General features: G+C 41.0%; 1 protein-coding gene across 8 annotated transcripts in view; it reads right to left on the bottom strand.

The window, feature by feature from the left end:
* LOC118388078 (voltage-dependent N-type calcium channel subunit alpha-1B-like) overlaps positions 1-8,653 on the bottom strand; it is a 233,316-nt gene extending 224,663 nt beyond the window's left edge. For 4 of the 8 annotated variants that reach the window (XM_052525624.1, XM_052525626.1, XM_052525627.1 and 1 more), the window contains exons 1-3: positions 8,257-8,653; positions 6,874-7,168; positions 1,282-1,559 (exon numbers count right to left, since the gene is read on the bottom strand). In XM_052525624.1, coding sequence (XP_052381584.1) covers positions 1,282-1,559; positions 6,874-7,168; positions 8,257-8,317 — 634 coding nt within the window. In that variant the 5' untranslated portion in view covers positions 8,318-8,653. The other 4 variants (XM_052525625.1, XM_052525629.1, XM_052525630.1 and 1 more) reach the window with 4 other exon arrangements.
* Between the last annotated feature and the right edge of the window lie 9,496 nt (positions 8,654-18,149).

Below are 18,149 nucleotides of genomic sequence, written 5' to 3'. Positions count from 1 at the left end.
GCCTAGATTTTTAAAAAAGATAGGCAAATACCCAAATTGTGTAAAGGATGGGGAGAGTTGCCTCAACAGTGTTTATGTACAATGAGCATCATTAAAACGGTCTCACTGCCACCACCCACCTGAGGTGCCACAGAACAGATTGATCTATTTGGATGGGCAGAGCAGAACATATATTCAGCTTTAGGAAGTCACTGACTCATTGAGCTCAGTTAACCAATTAATGACATTGACTGAACAGGAGTCCAATAGATATCCTAATTCACACAGCGTGGCTACACATGGACAGAAATAAAAGATGGTAGGCTAATCCCACACACTACAACAATAGACCATACTCTGCCCATGCAGGGTTGCTAAGAGCCTGGGCTGTAGAGCTATCCTTGGGTTACCATTTCAATCCGTTTTCTATGGTTGAATCGTGTGCCCAGGGCCCGCCAGAAGCCTAACACTGCACTTTGCCCTTGCAAACAGGCCATAACGAGCCTTACTCGACTGAGTGGACAAATACGAAAAATGAATGGTGGAATCTGCCCTTTAGGCGAGGCGTTTTACAACATCAGAGCCAGCGGTCTCCAACTCACTGGGCGCTCACCTTACCATGGAAACGGATAAATCGGTGAACAGCAACAGTTGAAATGACACTGCTAACAAACAGGCAATGTGCAAACGAGACGGATGCCTTAAAAAACGAACCCTTATAATCCAAGAGAAGCAAGCGCTGAGATAACTAAAAACATACATACACATTGCAGAGATTAAACTCGCTCATTTACAATTGTAACTGAAAACTAAATCTAGCGAATATGTAGTTGCCAATTGCGAATCACAACCAAATATGTTTGAAGTAAAAAAGCAGTTGTGCATAATTCGTGTGTGTGTACACGGTACATAGGACATTTTGCCAAGTCATTAAACTGTATATACTAACACTATTATTGGATGAAAATCCTTTCTCGTGTCCAATCAGGCAGAACACTGAGTGACAGGTGTACCAGAGGTTAAGCGAAAGGTTTAATGAACTAATAATTTACACCAGAATAGGCTTACTTCCTATAATGTAATAATCGATTGAGTACACTTACAGATGAGCTTCGAAATGGTGACAAAGGGCATACATTTGTCATGTTCAGTAAAATCAGACATATTGAAATAAAATAAAAGCGCTTCACTCCCTGTGTCATGTTTCTTAATGAAAATATACCAATGCGTGTTTGTCAAATAAGGATATGTGCGTTATACAAATACCAATGTGTAACCTGGTTTTGGGTAGGAAAGGATATGGCCATTCGGTTATTCGCTTAGCATACTTCCTAATGAGATTGTCCTCTCGAAAGATGAACAAGGATCGGTTGACAGTGAAGCAGTTCTGTTTGACAGGGTTAGGGTTGTATATGGCCATTGTCCTGGCTCTCTGAGCCATCGACTGCTTGTACATCCTTTGGCCGCCCGGAGGACCACCAGCCCGGGCGCCCCCTCTGCCTGCGCCGGGCGCACCTCTGCCTCCTCCACCTGCTCCAGCTCCAAAGCGGGTGGGTAGACCTTCTGCGAAGCGAGCCATTCTGGAAAAGCACAGATCCAACAATAAAAATCCAAACTGGTGTCAGTGGAAATGGAGGGCAGAAGCATTACAACAAACACGCTTAGCCAGACCACAGGTTTGCATTAGTGTATGGCGTGTGTTTTAAGAAAATACATCGATTTTCTTTGGGTAAATCCTTTCTTTTTTGTCCATTCTCAAAGATATTCGAAATATAATTAAATAAAGTTTGCATTCAATCGCAATATGTGCCAAATGCACTTAAACTTATCGAATGATATATTCTCCAATTCATTCCACATATCACATCCATGTCAGCCTGCTCCCACTAAATAGATAATGCAGCCACCACAGGAAAAATGCCGAAATGAAACACACACGTGTATCTTTTCGGTAGTGGCTACATCTTGTCAATGTTGAAAGACCCCAGAAAAAGTATTTTGAGTCTCCAGAAGAAAAGAAAAGTACACAAAACAGTTATGTTTTGTCTGCAAGGGTCAATTATCGATTCCAATAGCATAGCAATGAACCATTACGGGGTTGTTTCCTCCTGATTCTCACTTGATCGCTCGCTGTCTGTACAACCCAACCAATTCAGTAGACTCCGATCCAATGATTTACTGGTCCCTAACTATCAGCGCATGTGACCAAAATTAGCCTATCGGTACTCGACCAGTTCAGGAGCGCTCTGCGGATGGAGCTGGATGGATGTGAGTGACTGGCTGGATGTGTGACAGAGAGTTTCTAATAATTATTTACTCAGGACGCACCAAGAGCCGATATTTAATTTGTGTTTAATAATGTATTCGATTAAACATTAAGCCTACATGAAACATGTATAATACGTTAGGATTTGTTGGTAGGCTAAACGCGCTAAACATATAAAATCATACTGTCATGGAGTTTACTGGGTTTGACACCAGTGGGCATCCTTGATGTATGACGTCACTACTTGAAGTGAAAATCGTTGTATCTAAGTGGCGTGAAAATAGTGCCCCTTGTAGGCTATTGTGGCACTACTGATTATAGAAAAGGTCCACATTGTGTGCAAATGTCAACGCAGGAGCGCTCTACTTTTTCTGGACCGTATGATGCGGATTATGGAGCTGCGATCAGAGCATTGCATCTTCTTCATTCCACAAGTTAACACAGCATTTGCCTGCACAAAGGGAAGGTGAGACTGTACAACAATTTAGCACTCGCCTTAGGCAGGGTGCAAGAGAGATTTTTCCGGTGATACTGAGAATCTGATCAGGAATGCTATTCTTAGCTAATGTAGCCTACATCAGACTATGCACAAAGTTACTGGAGGAAGGCGCAAAGCTAACGCTAGCCCGCATGTTGGAACTATTTTCTCAGTCTGAGAAAATCGAGGACCCGATGTCAGCCATGTCAATGACCGTTAAGCTGCAATATGTAAATTGTTTTATTATTTGTTTATGTTCAAAATCACTAATAAGTCACCATAGGTCATCCAATGTTATTCAAACGTTACAATATCGCACCTCCAGTCTGCCTGAACCTCTTCAATTTCCCTGTCTGGTTCGTGTTTGCAGCCATATTTACAGCTGCATAATGAATGGACAGTTTCTGGAGGTAGTGCCAGCTCAGACAGATTTGAATGGATATGAATGGGATGTCGATGCCCATATAACAGATAAGGGTAGCACACAACCTGAACAAGCAGCTCGGACCCAATCTAACCCAAAGAAATGGGAACTGGAGGGCCAACGGGGGAAAACGATAGATATAAGCCAGATAGCTGCCAAAAGTTTGAACGTATGTATCATTAAACTCGTAAGAAAATCCATACATAAATTGTTAGGATTGTAAGAAAAGCCATGCGTGAAACATCTAAAGTAGCCGTTAAAATAGATACGTAAAACGTACAAATCATATGTTACGACTATGAATCAAAATATAATCGTTTAATTCTTACTTATGTCTCGCTTTACTCAGATACAGATATTTTTTATATGTACAAACTTTTGTCAGGAATGTGGCATCTGCAAAGGACATGAAACAAACTTAGCTAGTCGAAGTTAGTTAGTCAATCAAGCAACTTCTAGGCCAGATGATAGTTGCTTTGCATCTTCTGGTTTAATGATCAAAATAAAAGTCAAGAGCTTGTTTTAGAACGGCATTCGATAAAGACGTTATACCAGTAGATGACGTAGTATAGGCTTGGGCCTTCAGCAAATTACTATTGTGAGAATGATTCTATAAAGACAGAGAAGAGCCTTGTCTAGAATAACAGCCTGAGCTGCAAAATAGAAAGTAAATCTGATTTAGGCTCGGCCTATTCCACTATCTTAATATGCCATGCTGTTGTGTTTAATGGCTATATAATTGCATAATTTATTTTTATAGTCGGTGGGGCTGTGGTGATCATGTAACCTAATGAATCACAATTTTCCGGTATTTAGGAGCATGGACTGTAGGTCTTATATTAGCCATTTTGACTGCTGTATTAGCGAATTCCACTCTGTGTGTAGGCTTGTTATAGCCATTTGCATTGCACAACCCCATCACGCAAAGGCTATATTCATATCAATAAATGAGACAAAACAAAATATTGATTAAGTCTGGGCTATAACCTGTCATGAGTGAAATAGCCATGGGGTCCCAAATGGTCAAGACTATCTATAGCCTATAATTGTTTATATTTTTTATTAACCCATCCACCACCCCCACTCTACGGAGGACAACTATATATATATATATTCTTTTTTTTTTAATTTTTTTTTTACAGCTTTTCTGACAAATATACAGTGGGGCAATTGTGCAAGTTCTCCCACTTAAAAAGACGAGAGAGGCCTGTAATTTTCATCATAGGTACACTTCAACTATGACAGACAATGAGGGGGAAAAATCCAGAAAATCACATTGTAGGATTTTTAATGAATTTATTTGCATATTATGGTGGGAAATAAGTATTTGGTCACCTACAAACAAGCAAGATTTCTGGCTCTCACAGACCTGTAACTTCTTCTTTAAGAGGCTCCTCCACTCGTTTCGTTACCTGTATTAATGGCACCTGTTTGAACTTGTTATCAGTATAAAAGACACCTGTCCACAACCTCAAACAGTCACACTCCAAACTCCACTATGGCCAAGACCAAAGAGCTGTCGAAGGACACCAGAAACAAAATTGTAGACCTGCACCAGGCTGGAAAGACTGAATCTGCAATAGGTAAGCAGCTTGGTTTGAAGAAATCAACTGTGGGAGCAATTATTAGGAAATGGAAGACATACAAGACCACTGATCATTTCCCTCGATCTGGGGCTCCACGCAAGATCTCACCCCAGAACCAGAACCTTGTGAAGACTTACAGAAAACGTTTGACCTCTGTCATTGCCAACAAAGGGTATATAACAAAGTATTGAGATAAACTTTGGTTATTGACCAAATACTTATTTTCCACCTATTTGGTCAATAACAAAAGTTTATCTCAATACTTTGTTATATACCCTTTGTTGGCAATGACAGAGGTCAAACGTTTTCTGTAAGTCTTCACAAGGTTTTCACACACTGTTGCTGGTATTTTGGCCCATTCCTCCATGCAGATCTCCTCTAGAGCAGTGATGTTTTGGGGCTGTTGCTGGGCAACACGGACTTTCAACTACCTCCAAAGATTTTCTATGGGGTTGAGATCTGGAGACTGGCTAGGCCACTCCAGGACTGAATGGAGATGAGCCTCCCCCACCAGCTCACTGCTGAAGATATTCCCTAGGAAGTCATCCTGTGTTTCCCAACTAGGGACTGTGGGTGGGATGTCAGTGGCCTGGCGGGTCTTTCTGTGCAATCATGGTCGGTCTGTCCCCCTGAGCCAAAGACCCTGTTTGAGCTGCTTGGATGCCCCCTGGTTTAGGAGCTTATCTCCCTCTGTGCCGGCTTGGCATCACTGTCACTTACTATCCTCAAGGACCACTGGAATTCAGGTTTTCATAGCCTATACATCAGACTTGTGGGAGAAGCTATAGGAGGACGTAATGGAATAAATGGAAAGGTATCAAACATGGAAACCACAGGTTTGACACCGTTTCAGTAATTACATTCCAATGACTCATTCCAATGAGCCAATCCTCCTATAGCTCCTCCCACCAGCCTCTGCTATACATTTATTGAATGTGTTTAATTGACCTCATCTATGTAAGAGAGCTATTGATGGCATGGTATAAGCTCAATGTTGCAATAAATCCAACAGAACAGCCTCTTAGGTTGATAGAAAGAAACTTTGAGAAATGCCTGTGCGTAATAGTGCCTAATAACACATGGCCTGTGTTTGATTTGTAGATATCTAGAGGAGTTGAGTGAGGTTTTAATCCCTCTGGTGGCTGCAATTATGTATTGCAACAGAATGAAAATGCAAATGAATAAGTAACCTTTTCAGTGATATGAGAGACCAAATATCCCTTGCACAAACGCTACTGGGAAGAAAGCCTCTATCAAAGTTGTCAAAAGTGTTAATCTTCCTCAGGTCATTGCGCTAGCATAGCCTGAGAATACCATTACTGGGTCATTCAACTTGTTCTATCAATTCGTTTCATTTTGAGATGTTTAACTTGGTGGCAAATACTTTATTTAATCTAATTTGAACATTTTGTCATAAAGAGCTCATGTTTAACTTGATAAAAAAAAACACATTTTCCAAGAGAGTAAAAAAAAAACTAAAGTGCCTATTAAGTGGAAAATAAACTAACAGGGTTGACAGCTGTAACAGGGTGGATGATTCATCTTAAATCAGGCAGAAATCCCCTTGTGACAGGGGAAATGGAAGCTTGTTGTGTGCAACAGAGTGGCAATTGAATTTGTTAAACATTTCTAGCCTGTCTATCAAGGTTGATGTGTTATGCTCGACTCACTCAGTTTTCCACCACAAAACACTAGAAAATTGCCAAAAAATAGTAGAACCATCTCAACTGCTTTTACACTATGATTTGAAGTATTAATGTTCAATGTTTTTTAAAATTATTATTATTTAAAAAGGAATAGTTTCACCATATTAAAATGAACGGAATTATCAACATTATTATTATTTAAATGGTTTATGAATCACTAATTATCACTAATTACATGATAACAATCTTCAGAAATAACTAGTGCTTTACAATGATGGTTAAAACCTGGAGAAATGTTGTGGTTACTTGGGTTTAAATGTTCTTGGAAGTCACAGAGGGACATGTCAAAATGCTGAATTTTGTCACTTTAGCAAATCTGTATTTATATAACAAATCTGATTTATTGAATTCTCTATGTGGTCTATATTAAAGGGAACTTCATTGAATATCACAGGCTTTTAAATGTCAATATTGGTGCTGATTTTGTACTTTACCTGTTAGACTTAGACCATGGCGTGCTATTGAGGGCTTCGTGTGTACGAATGATGTTATGATTACCACGACTCCCTCCTGAAGCTGCTCTCTCGTCAAGGTGCAGGATGGCATCATACTGTTGAGGAACGTCCATCTGCTGCCATGACGAGTCAATGTCGATGCTGTCTGTTTCTTCAGCATTCTCGCTTATCACTGCCTGTCGTTGACGAAGGCTTTCAGGAGACTGGGCCCATGAGCTGTATTCCGTGCCCAAAGTCAGCATCCTCCATGAGCCGAATGTGGCAGAGCGCATTGCTTGTGGGGTTAACAAAATAAAATAAATCATATCACCTTATGGTTTTTACAAGTATAAAATTATTCTAGCTGTGATTGTAGGCTACAGTAGGCATATAGGCTAGTTTACATATTGCCTGGGAATCAAATTGAACTGGATTTTTTTTACTGCTTATTTGTTTTTATGAGATATGGCCTACAGATACTTGTTGCATCATATCTGGTCTTGTAGCTGTTTTTTCTTGGCCTGTCCTATTACTAATTTGAGTCAATCCCATGCAAACTTGCCCCAAACCAGCAAAATAAAAGGCAACTCTAATCCACTATGCCTGCTTGTGCATTTTACTCAATTGAATTCAACATTAGCCTAATATTGCTTAAAGGCCCAGTGCAGTTAAAATTAGTTTTTTTATTGTGTTTTGTATTATATTGTTGAACAGCCAATGTATTTTCAACCAGCAACTATCAGGATATAACACACTTTTACAGTGTTAATTTCAAACTACACAGGACCTTCTAATCAGCAGGATTTTTGCATGTCATGGGGCAGGTTTTGGCATGCCTCATGACATCATCAGGTGGTAAATGAGTTAATGAACCAATAACGAAGAGAGTTACAAACATCTCTGCCAATAATGGCAATTTTTCCATTTTCCCCTATCCACTCAGACCACTCTGACAGTCCAAGCTAAATTCTTACTTCTGGAATAGTTTTTTGATAAAATGCTATTGTTTATTTTTGACAATTTTAATAGAAAACTATTACAATAAGGTACTTAACTGCTGCATTGGGCCTTTAATAGTGGTTAAATGAGAATGCACACAATGTACTGGCCAAATGTAAGGTGCCAATACATGCTGTAGTGTCCAAATAATTATTTGAAGTACAAAACCAAGTTTTATTTAATAATAAATAATAGAAGGAACCACAAACGGGGTTGAAAAAAAGTGACTCATTGTCTGACACAAAAGCAAGTGGAGTTTCACAGTGTTGCAATGTTGAGGAGTGAGTGAGGAAGGCAGCCAGAAAAGGAAGAAGCACCATAAACCAAGTCCCATCATGGATGCACCTTCGAGGGAAGCTTTGCAATTTAAGAATCCTCACCTACCATAAACCACAGTGGATCGCCTTTCCGCCCATTTGGAGTAGTTTGGGGCCCTCCTCTCCATGACTGCTCCCTTACTAACCGCTGTGTCTGTAATCCAAGGTAAAAAATGAAATGGCTACAAAAGCAAGCCAACTAACATTTCACTTCTACTGTGTATATGCCTGCTTACAGGGACTTCTCTACGTGGCACAAGGACTGGGGGCACAAAAGGTTTTGCCCCCATGGAATGCGGAAAGGCTGTTTCCTGTTCTGCTAGTTAAGAGCTTTGTTATCAGCCCAAATGTCTTCAGTTCTGAAGGAGAAAATTCTCTGATTCAATGATCAACGCTTCTTTCTCCCTCTTTCTCTGTAATCAGGAAGGGAGCAATCATCGTCTAGTTTATGAGACCTAAAAGGACTGCTGATTCACAATCAAAGTCACTTCCTGATGTGTTCTCATTGCTTGGTTTCTGGGGACATTTTGAGTTCAAGCATCAGAGGCCTTTCTAAGCCATCAAACAATGCCTATCTCTGAATGCAAATATATCAGAGAGATAAACAACTGTTTGAGTTCAATGGGATCAACCGTCCAGCCTGGTCTCATAGACGAGACATTTATTTTACCTTTATTTAACTTGGCAAGTCAGTTAAGAACAAATTCTTATTTTCAGTGACGGCCTAGGATCAGTGGGTTAACTGCCTGTTCAAGGGCAGAACGACAGATTTGTACCTTGTCAGCTTGAACTTGAAACCTTCCGGTTACTAGTCCAACGCTCTCACCACTAGGCTACCCTGCCGCCCCATAGCGTAGTAAATGTAAATCTGGAACACCAAAAGAATATGATATGTAACATTTGGTATGGTTACATAATACAGATGGTTACTTCAGGCAAAAACGAAAGGATTGGGTGGATGGGTGGGCATATAACGTGAACACCCCTCAACCCAAAGGTTGCGAGTTTAAATCTCATCACGGACAACTTTAGCATTTTAGCTAATTAGAAATGTTTTAACTACTTACTACTTTTGAGCTACTTTGCAACTACTTAGCATGTTACTAACCTTAACCCTTTAACCTAATTTCTAAACTTCACCTAAACCCTAACCCCTAGCCTAGCTAACATTAGCTAGCTAGCTAATGTTATCAACCTAGCCACCTCGCTAGAATTCGTAACATATAAGTTTGCAAATTCGTAACATATCTTACAAATTGTAATTAGTAACATATCATACGAAATGGGTGATTGATATCCACAAATCAATACATACCATACGAAACATATCATACTAAATTAAGTGTCTCGGATTCACCTGCAGAATAATATGAAAATGGGACCAGGATGCAGCATCAGGTCCTGGCCTATATGCCACACTAGGCCAGACAAAAAATATTGCAACCTCTTATCCCGCAAAGTAGAATAGTAGCCTAGGCTATACAGTGAATTCTTCTTGTCTCAGCATTTCTAATTATACTCAAGACTTGCTGGCTTCCCAACTAGGCATAGGCCTATGCTCTAGTAATTTGAAACAATCCGCAGCAGGAGTAATTAGATAATTTTGACAAATGTATTTCGAAAGCACCATCTAGTCTATTGTATCTGATATTGAGAGCTTGAATAGCCAAAATGATTCATCTTAAATCATTGTCAGGTATCAGGGCTATAAAGCCAATGCAACTACAAACCACATATATAGGCATTCCCAATAAGTGCATTCATGCATGTCAACATCAGAAGCCTCCTCCCTAAGTTTGTTTTACTCACTGCTTTAGCACACTCTGCTAACCCTGATGTCCTTGCCGTGTCTGAATCCAGGCTTAGGAAGGCCACAAGAATTCTGAGATTTCCATACCCAACTATAACATTTCCTGTCAAGATAGAACTGCCAAAGGGGGAGGAGTTGCAGTCTACTGCAGAGATAGCCAGCAAAGTAATGTCATACTTTCCAGGTCCATACCCAAACAGTTCGAACTACTAATTTTAAAAATTACTCTCTCCAGAAATAAGTCTCTCACTGTTGCCGCCTGCTTACTGACCCCCCATAGCTCCCAGCTGTGCCCTGGACACCATTTGTGAATTGATCGCCCCCCCATCTAGCTTCAGAGTTTGTTCTGTTAGGTGACCTAAACTGGGATATGCTTTACACCCCGACAGTCCTACAAGCTAAGCTAGATGTCCTCAATCTCACACAAATCATCAAGGAACCCACCAGGTACAACCCTAAATCTGTAAACAAGGGCACCCTCATAGACGTCATCCTGACCAACTGGCCCTCCAAATACACCTCCGCTGTCTTCAACCAGGATCTCAGCGATCACTGCCTCATTGCCTGTATCGGCTATGGATCCGCAGTCAAACGACCACCCCTCATCACTGTCAAACGCTCCCTAAAACACTTCTGCGAGCAGGCCTTTCTATTCGACCTGGCCCGGGAATCCTGGAAGGATATTGACCTCATCCCGTCAGTTGAGGATGCCTGGTCATTCTTTAAAAGTAACTTCCTCACCATTGTAGATAAGCATGCTCCATTCAAAAAATGCAGAACTAAGAACAGATATAGCCCTTGGTTCACTCCAGACCTGACTGCCCTCGACCAGCACAAAAACATCCTGTGGCAGACTGCAATAGCATCGAATAGTCCCCGTGATATGCAACTGTTCAGGAAAGTCAGGAACCAATACACGCAGTCAGTCAGGAAAGCAAAGGCCAGCTTCTTCAGGCAGAAATTTGCATCCTGTAGCTCTAACTCCAAAACGTTCTGGGACACTGTAAAGTCCATGGAGAACAAGAGCACCTCCTCCCAGCTGCCCACTGCACTGAGGCTAGGTAACACGGTCACCACCGATAAATCCATGATTATCGAAAACTTCAACAAGCATTTCTCAATGGCTGGCCAAGCCTTCCTCCTGGCTACTCCAACCTCGCCCAAGCCTCTCCAGGTTCTCCTTTACCCAAATCCAGATAGCAGATGTAATGAAAAAGCTGCAAAACCTGGAACCGTACAAATCAGCTGGGCTTGACAATCTGGACCCTCTATTTCTGAAACTATCCGCCGCCATTGTCGCAACCCCTATTACCAGCCTGTTCAACCTCTCTTTCATATCGTCTGAGATCCCCAAGGTTTGGAGAGCTGCCGCAGTCATCCCCCTCTTCAAAGGGGGAGACACCCTGGACCCAAACTGTTACAGACCTATATCCATCCTGCCCTGCCTATCTACGGTCTTCGAAAGCCAAGTCAACAAACAGGTCACTGACCATCTCGAATCCCACCGTACCTTCTCCGCTGTGCAATCTGGATTCCGAGCCGGTCACGGGTGCACCTCAGCCACGCTCAAGGTACTAAATGATATCATAACCGCCATCAATAAAAGACAGTACTGTGCAGCCGTCTTCATCGACCTGGCCAAGGCTTTCGACTCTGTCAATCACCATATTCTTATCGGCAGACTCAGTAGCCTCGGTTTTTCTAATGACTGCCTTGCCTGGTTCACCAACTACTTTGCAGACAGAGTTCAGTGTGTCAAATCGGAGGGCATGTTGTCTGGTCCTCTGGCAGTCTCTATGGGGGTGCCACAGGGTTCAATTCTCGGGCCGACTCTTTTCTCTGTATATATTAATGATGTTGCTCTTGCTGCGGGCGATTCCCTGATCCACCTCTACGCAGACGACACCATTCTGTATACTTCCGGCCCTTCCTTGGACACTGTGCTATCTAACCTCCAAACGAGCTTCAATGCCATACAATACTCATTCCGTGACCTCCAACTGCTCTTAAACGCTAGTAAAACCAAATGCATGCTTTTCAACCGTTCGCTGCCTGCACCCGCACGCCCGACTAGCATCACCACCCTGGATCTATAAGTACCTAAGTGTCTGGCTAGACTGTAAACTCTCCTTCCAGACTCATATCAAACATCTCCAATCTAAAATCAAATCTAGAGTCCGCTTTCTATTCCGCAACAAATGCTCCTTCACTCATGCCGCCAAACTTACCCTAGTAAAACTGGCTATCCTACCGATCCTCGACTTCGGTGATGTCATCTACAAAATAGCTTCCAATACTCTACACAGCAAACTGGATGCAGTTTATCACAGTGCCATCCGTTTTGTTACTAAAGCACCTTATACCACCCACCAATGCGACCTGTATGCTCTAGTCGGCTGGCCTTCGCTACATATTCGTTGCCAGACCCACTGGCTCCAGGTCATCTACAAGTCTATGCTAGGTAAAGTTCCGCCTTATCTCAGTTCACTGGTCACAATGGCAACACCCACCCGTAGCACGCGCTCCAGCAGGTGTATCTCACTGATCATCCCTAAAGCCAACACCTCATTTGGCCGCCTTTCGTTCCAGTTCTCTGCTGCCTGTGACTGGAACGAATTACAAAAATCGCTGAAGTTGGAGACTTATCTCCCTCACCAACTTCAAACATCTGCTATCTGAGCAGCTAACCGATCGCTGCAGCTGTACATAGTCTATCGGTAAATAGCCCACCCAATTTTACCGACCTCATCCCCATACTGTTTATATTTATTTACTTTTCTGCTCTTTTGCACACCAGTATCTCTACCTGTACATGACCATCTGATCATTTATCACTCCAGTGTTAATCTGCAAAATTGTAATTATTCGCCTACCTCCTCATGCCTTTTGCACACAATGTATATAGACTATTTTTTTCTACTGTGTTATTGACTTGTTAATTGTTTACTCCATGTGTAACTCTGTGTTGTCTGTTCACACTGCTATGCTTTATCTTGGCCAGGTCGCAGTTGTAAATGAGAACTTGTTCTCAACTAGCCTACCTGGTTAAATAAAGGTGAAATAAAAATAAATTGGCCATTTGGAAGACCCATTTGCGACCAAGCCGACACTGAAGAAGGGGAGGAGTGGGTGGCGAAGATATAGGTGCATCTCTCCAGAATGCGCTCAGCTGTCTCCCACTAATTCTTCCTGCATTAATTGTTTCATTGTGTGTATTGCTTGCCCTTTGATTGTTTATTTTTTATCAATTCCCCATTACATATGTCACCAGTAGCCTAGTAAATGTACCGTTAATCACCTAATTTGGTTAGGCCTACAAAAGTTAATGCATGTATTAATCACATTTACCGTTCTCCAGTGGTTTAAAGTACTTAAGTCGTTTTTTGAGGTATCTGTACTTCACTGTACTATTTATATTTTTAACAACTTTTACTCCACTACATTACTAAAATGACTAATAAACAATATATGTTTTTATCCATACAATTACCCTCACACCCAAAACTACTCGTAATGGTTAGCAGGACAGGAAAATGGTCCAATTCACACATTTATCAAGAAAACATCCCTGGTCATCCTTACTGCCTCTGATCTGGCGTTACTCAAACAAATTGCTTCGTTTGTAAATTATGTCTGAATGTTGGCTATCCGTAAATAAATAAAAACAAGAAAATTGTGCTGTCCGGTTTGCTTAATATATGGAGTGTGAAAGTATTTATACTTGTACTTTTACTTTGGATTATTCACCCTCCTGTTGTGTTCGTTTCATGTTAATGATTTCTGTGTTCCCTGTCCAAAATGACCGCCCCATTATAGCTGATTACAAATCCATAATACATATATTATCACCTAATATTGTGTTAGATCTTTTTATCATCTTAAGTTATTGTGAACATTACAAGTTTTGAACTTCTGTTTGCTATTTATGACCTGTAGGCCTCATTGACCTGAGCTCATACAACTCGTTTTTGAGAAAATAAATAATTTATGGATTATTTTTACTATAACAAATACTCAGATGAAACATATTGTGCTATATTTATCACAGACTACTTTGTGTCAAAGTTTAACAAGGACTCTCTCCTCCTCAAGTGTCATGCTCAAGATATGATCAAGAGCCTCACATACATTTCTAACCTTTCAATGTCTTTCTTGCCCTACTACAGCCTTGTGCATGGCCATTTTGCATCTTCAAAGCGGTCTGTCTGACATGTATTATCTATCTATACCACAGAGGAATGATCTTTAATGGTAAACTCACCGCAGATGTTGAGATGAGCGTGATGAAAGGACTGCTCTCTGAGTATCTTGAGCATGTGCACAGGTGCGCTTCACGCTGCTACGAAATGGAAGCTACAGGACCAAAACAGAGAAGTTTTCCTTCCTATCATTTGGTCATTGTGCTGCCACATAATTAATTGTGAGCAAGGCCTCAAAAAAGCTTTATATGCCAAAGCTGCGAGAAAAGTTCTATATGTTATTGAAACAATGTTGCGATTGTTTGTGAGAATGCCAACAGGTGTGGTTCCCGTGGGGGTTGCCATGGAATCCAGGAAGGGGAGTGAGGTGTGTGCTCAAACACACATCCATGTGGGGGTCTGGGAGAGGAAGTGTGTCCATCTGATGAATGGGACTATGCCTGAACTCAATTTTATACACTAATTGTAGTCTCACCCATTCATGTCTAACGAACCATCATTTTTGACCGGGGTACCCCACAGGTGTACAAAAGTTCAACAAAACACCCAAAATGTAATGAAAATCATCTAAATGTATTTCTGTTCAGATGCCCTGTGCGGACAAAGTCATGGAACCTTATGACAATCAGATGCAGTGAACTACATTTTTCAGAGAGAGAACTTGTAAATCGGTCCAAATCGACTGGAACACAGCAGGAGGGTTAAGTATAGCAATTACATTTACTTTTGATACTTTTTAAAATTTTATTTCACCTTTATTTAACCAGGTAGGCTAGTTGAGAACAAGTTCTCATTTGCAACTGCGACCTGGCCAAGATAAAGCCTAGCAGTGTGAACAGACAACACAGAGTTACACATGGAGTAAACGATTAACAAGTCAATAACACAGTAGGAAAAAAAGGGGAGTCTATATACATTGTGTGCAAAAGGCATGAGGAGGTAGGCGAATAGTTACAATTTTGCAGATTAACACCGGAGTGATAAATGATCAGATGGTCATGTACAGGTAGAGATATTGGTGTGCAAAAGAGCAGAAAAGTAAATAAATAAATAAAAAACAGTATGGGAATGAGGTAGGTGAAAATGGGTGGGCTATTTACCAATAGACTATGTACAGCTGCAGCGATCGGTTAGCTGCTCAGATAGCAGATGTTTGAAGTTGGTGAGGGAGATAAAAGTCTCCAACTTCAGCGATTTTTACAATTCGTTCCAGTCACAGACAGCAGAGTACTGGAACGAAAGGCGGCCAAATAAGGTGTTGGCTTTAGGGATGATCAGTGAGATACACTTGCTAGAGCGCGTGCTACGGATGGGTGTTGCCATCGTGACCAGTGAACTGAGATAAAGCGGAGCTTTACCTAGCATGGACTTGTAGATGACCTGGAGCCAGTGGGTCTGGCGACGAATATGTAGCGAGGGCCAGCCGACTAGAGCATGTAAGTCGCAGTGGTGGGTGGTATAAGGTGCTTTAGTGACAAAACGGATGGCACTGTGATAAACTGCATCCAGTTTGCTGAGTAGAGTGTTGGAAGCAATTTTGTAGATGACATCGCCAAAGTCTAGGATCGGTAGGATAGTCAGTTTTACTAGGGTAAGTTTGGCGGCGTGAGTGAAGGAGGCTTTGTTGCGGAATAGAAAGCCGACTCTTGATTTAATTTTCGATTGGAGATGTTTGATATGAGTCTGGAAGGAGAGTTTACAGTCTAGCCAGACACCTAGATACTTATAGATGTCCACATATTCAAGGTCGGAGCCATCCAGGGTGGTGATGCTGGCCAGGGGTGCAGGCAGCGAACGGTTGAAAAGCATGCATTTGGTTTTACTAGCGTTTAAGAGCAGTTGGAGGCCACGGAAGGAGTGTTGTATGGCATTGAAGCTCGTTTGGAGGTTAGATAGCACAGTGTCCAAGGACTTTGTCTGATTTCTCACAACCACTAATAATTTGAAATGTTCAGTCATTTTTTCTTCACCTCATACAGTATGTCAACATAAATACATCAATTGCGAATGTTAGGCTAATAGGCCTAGTTCCTCGAAATATATATATTTTTTAAACATTTCCAACACTCCCCCTCGATAATAACCAAGCCTCGGTGTGAAAGAGCAAAATGTTATGCTCTGATAATCCCACATACCCAGTAGAAACTTCAAAAATGCCTGAACACTTTTCCCTATGAGGGCCCGGAATAGGCTAGTTGATACAATGTTGCAAGCTGGCTAGCAATGAGCTTCAGGATAGGCCAGGTTGATTGATTTGATACAATGTTGCACTTCACTAGCCATAGCTCAAGTCGAGACAGATAAAGAGAGGCAGACAGGCTGAGTAGATAGATGTATGTGATTGAAAGAACCTGAATTTATCAGGATATTTTCTACAGTTTGTATTTTTGAAGTTTATGTATTTTCACTTAGTTGACAATGGCCTACTGCTGAATTGTCCAATTGTGCCTATAGGCTATCTCTGAGTTCCATGATCTCATTTCTTTAGCCGCCAATGGCTCACCTTGTAGGCCTATTAATGTGTCAATAATGGCAGAGGCTGGTAGGACTACTCTCGCATTAGCTGAATGTTAATTTTGAGATTTTTACCATTTTAATTCAGATTTGTATTATTAACCATGTGACAATAATGTTGAGAAATGGAAACGTTATTATTGAAATTAAACTGTTCCACGATAATGCGAATACGAAAATAATAATTGAAGCTGTGAGTCTTTCTGGGCAAATCTCTAAGAGCTTTACACACCTATTTTTTTTCTTCTTCAAGCTCTGTCAAATTGGTTGTTGTCATTGCTCGACAGCAACTGTAACTAGGCCACTTTGGAACATTCAATGTCTTCTTGGTAAGCCCCTACAGTGTATATTTGGCCTTGTGTTTCAGGTTATTGTCCTGGCCCTGCTGAAAGGTGAATTTGTCTCCCAGTGTTTGTGGGTAAGCAGACTGAACCAGATTTTCCTTAAGGATTTTGCCTGTGCTGAGCTATATTCTGTTTCTTTTTATAGTAAAAAAAACACCTTAGTCCTTGCAGATGACAAGCATACCCATAACATGTTGCAGCCACCACCATGTTTGAAAATATGAAGTGGTACTCAGTGATGTGTTGTGTTGGATTTGCCCCAAACACAACCCTTTGTATTCAGGACATGAAGTTAATTTTTTTGCAGTTTTAGGATGCATGTTTTGGAATATTTTTATTCTGTACAGGCTTCCTTCTTTTCACTCTGAAATGAGGTTAGCTTTGTGGAGTAACTACAATGTTGTTTATCCATCCTCAGTTTTCTCCTGTCACAGCCATTAAACTCTAACAATTTAAAGTCAACTGAGTTAGGAAGTACACTTGTATTGATACACCATCCAAGGTGTAATTTATAACTTCACCATGCTCAAAGGATAGGAAGGATGCCTGTATCTTTGTCGAGACTGGGTGTATTAATACACAATATAAAGTGTAATGAATAACTTCACCATGCTCAAAGGGATATTCAATGTCTGCCTTTTTCTATTTCTGCCCATCTATGCTGGGGTTAAAGAAAAAAAATCCCATGACTGAAACTTAAAATTGTTCTCAGACCGATTGTCTAGGGCTAAGTTAACCTCCCCTTTTATTTAAGTCATGACCATCATGCTTTTGGGTGAAAGAGGATACTTTTTTACAAGTATTAAACAGCAAGTTTGCCAATTCCAGTACCCTTGCTTATGGGGTCCGGGGTCCTCCCCAGGAGAATTGGACACAACACCCTGATTGTTATTGTTTATTATTATTTTATAAATATGAATAAACAATTATAAATTCAAAGGAAAAAAGTAATTTCAAGGTGTGTCATTGCCCTTTTAAGACAATATTGCACCTTTTAAGAGCTCTTTAGTACCTGCGCCTAAACGATGCTTGAAGCTCCGGTTGCAAAACTGCATGTGTAAACAATGCCACACGTGCAATTGAAGCAGTAGAA

Source organism: Oncorhynchus keta, chromosome 9, assembly GCF_023373465.1.
Source record: "Oncorhynchus keta strain PuntledgeMale-10-30-2019 chromosome 9, Oket_V2, whole genome shotgun sequence".
Lineage (NCBI taxonomy): Eukaryota > Metazoa > Chordata > Actinopteri > Salmoniformes > Salmonidae > Oncorhynchus > Oncorhynchus keta.
This window is presented reverse-complemented; position numbering and strand designations above follow the sequence as displayed.